The 9,081-nt window shown below is 42.0% G+C and overlaps 1 protein-coding gene across 1 annotated transcript in view; it reads right to left on the bottom strand.

Annotated features, from left to right (window-relative positions):
• LOC139373907 (arf-GAP with GTPase, ANK repeat and PH domain-containing protein 1-like) overlaps positions 1 to 9,081 on the bottom strand; it is a 101,774-nt gene that overhangs the window by 32,076 nt on the left and 60,617 nt on the right. The window contains exon 10 of the mRNA XM_071114999.1: positions 4,344 to 4,498. Within this exon, the coding sequence (XP_070971100.1) occupies positions 4,344 to 4,498 (155 nt within the window). The remainder of the gene's footprint in view (positions 1 to 4,343; positions 4,499 to 9,081) is intronic.

Below are 9,081 nucleotides of genomic sequence, written 5' to 3'. Positions count from 1 at the left end.
TAGTGGAATAGTATGGTAACAGTGTGGTATAGTAGTGTAACAGTGTGGTATAGTAGTGTAACAGTGTGGTATAGTAGTGTAACAGTGTGGTATAGTGGTATAGTAGTGTAACAGTGTGGTATAGTAGTGTAACAGCGTGGTATAGTAGTGTAACAGCGTGGTATAGTGGAATAGTATGGTAACAGTGTGGTATAGTAGTGTAACAGTGTGGTATAGTAGTGTAACAGTGTGGTATAGTAGTGTAACAGGGTGGTATAGTAGTGTAACAGTATGGTATAGTAGTGTAACAGCGTGGTATAGTAGTGTAACAGCGTGGTATAGTGGAATAGTATGGTAACAGTGTGGTATAGTAGTGTAACAGTGTGGTATAGTAGTGTAACAGTGTGGTATATTAGTGTAACAGTGTGGTATAGTAGTGTAACAGCGTGGTATAGTGGAATAGTATGGTAACAGTGTGGTATAGTAGTGTAACAGTGTGGTATAGCAGTGTAACAGTGTGGTATAGTAGTGTAACAGTGTGGTATAGTAGTGTAACAGTGTGGTATAGTAGTGTAACAGTGTTGTATAGTAGTGTAACAGTGTGGTATAGTAGTGTAACAGTGTGGTATAGTAGTGTACCAGTGTGGTATAGCAGTGTAACAGTGTAGTATAGTGGTATAGTAGTGTACCGGTGTGGAATAGTGGAATAGTACGGTAACAGTGTGGTATAGTGGTGTAACAGGGTGGTATAGTAGTGTACCAGCGTGGTATAGTGGAATAGTACGGTAACAGTGTGGTATAGTAGTGTAACAGGGTGGTATAGTAGTGTAACAGGGTGGTATAGTAGTGTAACAGGGTGGTATAGTGGAATAGTATGGTAACAGTGTGGTATAGTAGTGTAACAGGGTGGTATAGTAGTGTAACAGGGTGGTATAGTAGTGTAACAGGGTGGTATAGTAGTGTAACAGGGTGGTATAGTAGTGTAACAGGGTGGTATAGTGGAATAGTACGGTAACAGTGTGGTATAGTAGTGTAACAGCGTGGTATAGTAGTGTAACAGCGTGGTATAGTAGTGTAACAGTGTGGTATAGCAGTGTAACAGGGTGGTATAGTAGTGTAACAGTGTGGTATAGTAGTGTAACAGTGTGGTATAGCAGTGTAACAGGGTGGTATAGTAGTGTAACAGTGTGGTATAGTAGTGTAACAGGGTGTTATAGTTGTGTAATGTGTGGTATAGTAGTGTACAGTGTGGTATAGTAGTGTACAGTGTGGTATAGTGGTATAGCAGTGTAACAGTGTGGTATAGCCGTGTAACAGTGTGGTATAGTACTGTACAATGTGGTATCACTAGCCACTTTAACTATGCCACTTTGTTTACATACTCATCTCATATGTATATACTGTACTCGATACCATCTACTGTATCTGCCTATGCTGCTCTGTACCATCACTCATTCATATATCCTTATGTACATATTCTTTATCCCCTCACACTGTGTACAAGACAGTAGTTTTGGAATTGTTAGTTAGATTACTTGTTGGTTATTACTGCATTGTCGGAACTAGAAGCACAAGCATTTCGCTACACTCGCATTAACATCTGCTAACCATGTGTATGTGACAAATAAAATTTGATTTGATTTGATTTGGGTATAGTGGTATAGTAGTGTAACAGTGTGGTATAGCAGTGTAACAGTGTGGTATAGTAGTGTACAGTGTGGTATAGTGGTATAGTAGTGTAACAGTGTGGTATAGTAGTGTAACAGTGTGGTATAGTGGTATAGTAGTGTAACAGTGCGGTATAGTGGTATAGTAGTGTATCAGTAATCTAACAGTATTGTAATAGTACTCTACTAGTGCGGTATAGTATTGTAACAGTGTGGTATAGTATTGTACTAGTGCGGTATAGTATTGTAACATTGTGGTATAGTATTGTAATAGTGTGGTATATACTGTAACAGCATTGTAATAGTAGTGTAACAGTATTGTAATAGGGTGGTATACAGTAGTAGTGTAACAGTACTTTAATAGTACTGTCACAGGACTGTAACAGCATTGTAATAGCACTGTACCAGTATTGTAATAGTGTAACAGTACTGTAATAGTACTGTAACAGCATTGTAATATTTTAGTATTGTAACCGTAGTGTAATAGTATAGTAGTGTAACCGTAGTGTAATAGTATAGTAGTGTAACCGAAGTGTAATGGTCTAGTATTGTAACCCTAGTGTAATAGTATTGTAACCGTAGTGTAATAGTACAGTATTGTAACCGTAGTGTAATAGTACAGTATTGTAACCGTAGTGTAATAGTATTGTAACCGTAGTGTAATAGTCTAGTATTGTAACCGTAGTGTAATAGTATTGTAACCGTAGTGTAATAGTATAGTATTGTAACCGTAGTGTAATAGTATTGTAACCGTAGTGTAATAGTATAGTAGTGTAACCGTAGTGTAATAGTACAGTATTGTAACCGTAGTGTAATAGTCTAGTATTGTAACCGTAGTGTAATGGTCTAGTATTGTAACCGTAGTGTAATATTGTAGTATTGTAACCGTAGTGTAATATTGTAGTATTGTAACCGTAGTGTAATATTGTAGTATTGTAACCGTAGTGTAATAGTACAGTATTGTAACCGTAGTGTAATAGTACAGTATTGTAACCGTAGTGTAATATTGTAGTATTGTAACCGTAGTGTAATAGTACAGTATTGTAACCGTAGTGTAATAGTCTAGTATTGTAACCGTAGTGTAATAGTCTAGTATTGTAACCGTAGTGTAATAGTACAGTATTGTAACCGTAGTGTAATATTGTAGTATTGTAACCGTAGTGTAATAGTCTAGTATTGTAACCGTAGTGTAATAGTCCAGTATTGTAACCGTAGTGTAATAGTACAGTATTGTAACCATAGTGTAATAGTCCAGTATTGTAACCGTAGTGTAATAGTCCAGTATTGTAACCGTAGTGTAATAGTCCAGTATTGTAACCGTAGTGTAATAGTCTAGTATTGTAACCGTAGTGTAATAGTACAGTATTGTAACCGTAGTGTAATAGTCTAGTATTGTAACCGTAGTGTAATAGTACAGTATTGTAACCGTAGTGTAATAGTCTAGTATTGTAACCGTAGTGTAATAGTACAGTATTGTAACCGTAGTGTAATAGTCTAGTATTGTAACCGTAGTGTAATAGTACAGTATTGTAACCGTAGTGTAATAGTACAGTATTGTAACCGTAGTGTAATAGGCTAGTATTGTAACCGTAGTGTAATATTGTAGTATTGTAACCGTAGTGTAATAGTAGTGTAACAGTATTGTAACCGTAGTGTAATAGTACAGTATTGTAACCGTAGTGTAATATTGTAGTATTGTAACCGTAGTGTAATATTGTAGTATTGTAACCGTAGTGTAATATTGTAGTATTGTAACCGTAGTGTAATATTGTAGTATTGTAACCGTAGTGTAATAGTAGTGTAACAGTATTGTAACCGTAGTGTAATAGTACAGTATTGTAACCGTAGTGTAATAGTACAGTATTGTAACCGTAGTGTAATAGTATAGTATTGTAACCGTAGTGTAATATTGTAGTATTGTAACCGTAGTGTAATATTGTAGTATTGTAACCGTAGTGTAATAGTAGTGTAACAGTATTGTAACCGTAGTGTAATAGTACAGTATTGTAACCGTAGTGTAATAGTACAGTATTGTAACCGTAGTGTAATAGTATTGTAACCGTAGTGTAATAGTCTAGTATTGTAACCGTAGTGTAATAGTACAGTATTGTAACCGTAGTGTAACAGTATTGTAACCGTAGTGTAATAGTACAGTATTGTAACCGTAGTGTAATAGTACAGTATTGTAACCGTAGTGTAATAGTCTAGTATTGTAACCGTAGTGTAATAGTACAGTATTGTAACCGTAGTGTAATAGTCTAGTATTGTAACCGTAGTGTAATAGTACAGTATTGTAACCGTAGTGTAATAGTCCAGTATTGTAACCGTAGTGTAATAGTACAGTATTGTAACCGTAGTGTAATAGTCCAGTATTGTAACCGTAGTGTAATAGTCTAGTATTGTAACCGTAGTGTAATAGTACAGTATTGTAACCGTAGTGTAATAGTCTAGTATTGTAACCGTAGTGTAATAGTACAGTATTGTAACCGTAGTGTAATAGTCTAGTATTGTAACCGTAGTGTAATAGTACAGTATTGTAACCGTAGTGTAATAGTCTAGTATTGTAACCGTAGTGTAATAGTACAGTATTGTAACCGTAGTGTAATAGTACAGTATTGTAACCGTAGTGTAATATTGTAGTATTGTAACCGTAGTGTAATAGTAGTGTAACAGTATTGTAATATTGTAGTACGGTACCTTGGCCTTGCTGCTCTCACAGGACTGCAGGCTGGCTAGGATTTGGCTCTCGATGGCCTGGACCCAGGCGTCTCTCTCCTCGTACGAGGTGGCCTCAAAGTGCCACGTCTGGCCCGTCAAAGACACAATGGTCAACTCAAAGTTCTCCTCTTGTTCTGGAGGACAGAGGGATATAGGGAGGGAGAGAAAGAGAGGGTCACTTTTAGGGTTGGTGGCATACACACATCTATTGCACTGCTACATACACCCCTAATGCACTGCCACACACACACACACACACACACACACACCTAATGCACTGCCACACACACACACACACAAACTCAGGACCCTGTCTTTGAAAGATAATTTGGAAAAATCCAAATAACTTCACCGATCTTCATTGTAAAGGGTTTAAACACTGTTTCCCATTATTGTTCAATGAACCATAAACAATTAATGAACATGCACCTGTGGAACGTTCGTTAAGACACTAACAGCTTACAGACGGTAGGCAATTAAGGTCACTGTTAAGAAAACTTAGGACACTAAAGAGGCCTTTCTACTGACTCTGAAAAACACCAAAAGAAAGATGCCCAGGGTCCCTGCTCATCTGAGTGAACATGTCTTTGGCATGCTGCAAGGAGGCACGAGGTCTGCAGATGTGGCCAGGGCAATAAATTGCAATGTCCGTACTGTGAGACGCCTAAGACAGCGCTACAGGGAGACAGGACGGACAGCTGATCGTCCTCACAGCGGCAGATCACGTGTAACAACACCTGCACAGGATCGGTACATCCGAACATCACACCTGCGGGACAGGTACAGGATGGCAACAACAACTGCCCGAGTTACACCAGGAACGCACAATCCTTCCATCAGTGCTCAGACTGTCTGCAATAGGCTGAGAGAGGCTGGACTGAGGGCTTGTAGGCCTGTTCTAAGGCAGGTCCTCACCAGACATAACCGGCAACAACGTCACCTATGGGCACAAACCCACCGTCGCTGGACCAGACAGGACTGGAAAAAAGTGCTCTTCAAGGTTTTGTCTCACCGGGGTGATGGTCGGATTTGCGTTTATCGTTGAAGGAATGAGCGTTACATCGAGGCCTGTACTCTGGAGCGGGATCGATTTGGAGGTGGAGGGTCCGTCATGGTCTGGGGCGGTGTGTCACAGCATCATCGGACTGAGCTTGTTGTCATTACAGACAATCTCAACGCTTTGTGTTACAGGGAAGACACCCTCCTCCCTCATGTGGTACCCTTCCTGCAGGCTCATTCTGACATGTCCCTCCAGCATGACAATGCCACTGTGCCAGTAAGTTCCCCTAACCTGCTACGTTAGTTCCCCTAACCTGCTACGTTAGTTCCCCTAACCTGCTACGCTAGTTTCACTAACCTGCTACGCTAGTTCCCCTAACCTGCTACGCTAGTTCTCCTAACCTGCTACGCTAGTTCCCCTAACCTGCTACGCTAGTTCTCCTAACCTGCTACGCTAGTTCTCCTAACCTGCTATGTTAATTCTCCTAACCTGCTACGCTAGTTCTCCTAACCTGCTACGTTAATTATCCTAACCTGCTATGTTAATTCTCCTAACCTGTTACGTTAATTCTCCTAACCTGTTACGTTAATTATCCTAACCTACTATGTTAATTCTCCTAACCTGCTATGTTAATTATCCTAACCTGCTACGCTAGTTCTCCTAACCTGCTATGTTAATTCTCCTAACCTGCTACGCTAGTTCTCCTAACCTGCTATGTTAATTCTCCTAACCTGCTATGTTAATTCTCCTAACCTGCTATGTTAGTTCTCCTAACCTGCTACGTTAATTATCCTAACCTGCTATGTTAATTCTCCTAACCTGCTACGCTAGTTCTCCTAACCTGCTACGTTAATTCTCCTAACCTGCTATGTTAATTCTCCTAACCTGCTACGCTAGTTCTCCTAACCTGCTACGTTAATTCTCCTAACCTGCTACGCTAGTTCTCCTAACCTGCTACGTTAATTCTCCTAACCTGCTACGTTAATTATCCTAACCTGCTATGTTAATTCTCCTAACCTGCTATGTTAGTTCTCCTAACCTGCTACGTTAATTATCCTAACCTGCTATGTTAATTCTCCTAACCTGCTATGTTAGTTCTCCTAACCTGCTACGTTAATTATCCTAACCTGCTATGTTAATTCTCCTAACCTGCTACGCTAGTACTCCTAACCTGCTACGTTAATTCTCCTAACCTGCTATGTTAATTCTCCTAACCTGCTACGCTAGTTCTCCTAACCTGCTATGTTAATTCTCCTAACCTGCTACGCTAGTTCTCCTAACCTGCTATGTTAATTCTCCTAACCTGCTACGCTAGTTCTCCTAACCTGCTACGTTAATTCTCCTAACCTGCTACGTTAATTCTCCTAACCTGCTATGTTAATTCTCCTAACCTGCTACGCTAGTTCTCCTAACCTGCTATGTTAATTCTCCTAACCTGCTACGCTAGTTCTCCTAACCTGCTACGTTAATTCTCCTAACCTGCTATGTTAATTCTCCTAACCTGCTACAAAAGTCACTTCTGTCTGTAGCTGTATTCCATCTCGTCAAAACCTTTTTCAGTGGAACAGAGCAGGACAGTCTGTCAGCTCTACCACAGATCCGAGTGACCTCTAGAACCCCTCCACATCCGTCCCCCTGCGGCCAGGATATCCCCCCAATTACAGGCCCTGTGGCCCCCAGTGGCCCCCAGTGGCCACCCCAGGACCCTTAGCTATCAGTGGTCCAGAATAAAGGCTAGTCATTACAATCACAACCCCCCCCCCCCCCCCCCCCCCTAGAGGGGAACACATGGATCTGCTACCCAAACCTCACCCAACATAGGCTAAATGGGGCCAATGAGGACTCTGTTTTAGAGAGTGACGTAGGCTCTTTCACAGTTAACGCCAAAGCCCTGACATTGTGTGTGTGTGTCTCATTTGCGAGGTCACATTTGGAAGCTGTTAAGAACAAAAGGAGGGATTGAAGAAGAGGTGAAGTGGAGGAACATGGCAGGGTGGGAAGGGAGGGAAGGGCACAGCTGGTTCTAACAAGAGACCCTCTGATGAGGGAGATCAGACACCAACCTGGTTCCGTTTACAATTTACTCCAATGAGAAGAGACAGGGGGCCCAATTACATAATGAGGAGCCAATCAGCCCCCTCCTCACCCCCCATCAGCCCTCCAGCATGTGCTAATCAGAGTGCTTCTCAATAGGACTACCTGAGGAACCGGTGAGGGCAGCAGCACCACGGTCTTGTAGTGACTGACTTGTCATCAGTGGAAGCTAGCTACATTGGTGGTAGCTGCGTTAACAGCTTATGGCTCTGGAGTGCATGAAACCTCTATACTTCCATAATACATTCCAGCACTAGTGAACCAGTTAGAATAGACTAGTAATCACTGACAGCTTTGTGATGTGTTCTGTCTGGGAGTGGAGGTCTGATCACCTCCCTGGGAGAAGATTACAAGTTTAATCAGCCGACAAAAGGGAGAACGGCCAGAGAGAGAGAGAGAGAGAGTCAGGCTAGAGGAGCCAAACCATTTACTCCTCTCCTCCATTTCCTCACTCACTCATTTAGCTAATTGGCTTCCTCTCAGAGACCAGTGAAGCTGAAGTTCCCTTCTGGCTTCAGAGTGTTCAGACCCACAATGAAAGGCCTTTGTCTCCCTACATCTCTCTCTGCCTGTCTAAGGATGGGAGGATAGGCCCTGTGGCTAAATAAGTTAGAAACCTGAAGAGCCTTTAACTTCCTGCATGTGTAAAGAGACTGAAGATGTCTCACTGTCTTTAGATTACATGATTCATCTGAAATAACCTCTTCCATCTCATCCTACAACCTTAAAGCTTATTTTCATCTTAGAGACATAGCTACAGTTGAAGACCTAAAGTATTTCTGCAGAGGTCAAATACTGTCCCTAAAGAGGCCTATCTGATGCATCTCAGAGGTCAAATAATGTACCTAAAGAGGCCTATAGGATGTGTCTCTCCCTATTTGTGTAAGAGAGCTCCTGGGACTGTGATGTCGTCTCGTCCTAGATTGGGCCGCGCCCCTCAAACGCTGACAAGCCCTGTGGGGTCAGGAACAATGTTCTCATCATAATTAAATGTTCCTGCTTTTCTCTGCAGAGGGGGAGAGAAGGGGTGGTTGTTTGACAATTATGGAAACCAACAATGCAGAAAGCCGAGCCCAGCTAGCCGAGGCATAAATTAATACTGTTCCAACCCCCATCGCTCCTCCCCCTCCTCATTCTCAAGTCGATTAATGAATTTCAAAATAAAAATGAAAGGGCATTAGGCAACTGTGTACCCCCCCTTTCTAACACTCCCACCCCCACTTTTCCTCTGCAAACCCTGAAATGAGGTGGCCATTACAGGGAGGCCCACTGAGTCATGAGTCATGACAGGCTGCCTCAGCCTGTCTCTTACACTGCCCTGATATACCACAGCCTGTCTGTCTCCTACACTGCCCTGATATACCACAGCCTGTCTGTCTCCTACACTGCCCTGATATACCACAGCCTGTCTGTCTCCTACACTGCCCTGATATACCACAGCCTGTCTGTCTCCTATACTGCCCTGATATACCACAGTCTGTCTGTCTCCTACACTGCCCTGATATACCACAGCCTGTCTGTCTCCTATACTGCCCTGATATACCACAGTCTGTCTGTCTCCTACACTGCCCTGATATACCACAGCCTGTCTGTCTCCTACACTGCCCTGATATACCACAGCCT

The sequence above is a fragment of the Oncorhynchus clarkii genome, chromosome 18 (assembly GCF_045791955.1).
Source record: "Oncorhynchus clarkii lewisi isolate Uvic-CL-2024 chromosome 18, UVic_Ocla_1.0, whole genome shotgun sequence".
In the NCBI taxonomy this organism is placed as follows: domain Eukaryota; kingdom Metazoa; phylum Chordata; class Actinopteri; order Salmoniformes; family Salmonidae; genus Oncorhynchus; species Oncorhynchus clarkii.
The sequence above is the reverse complement of the archived record's forward strand: the minus strand, read 5'-3'. Positions and strand labels throughout refer to the sequence as shown.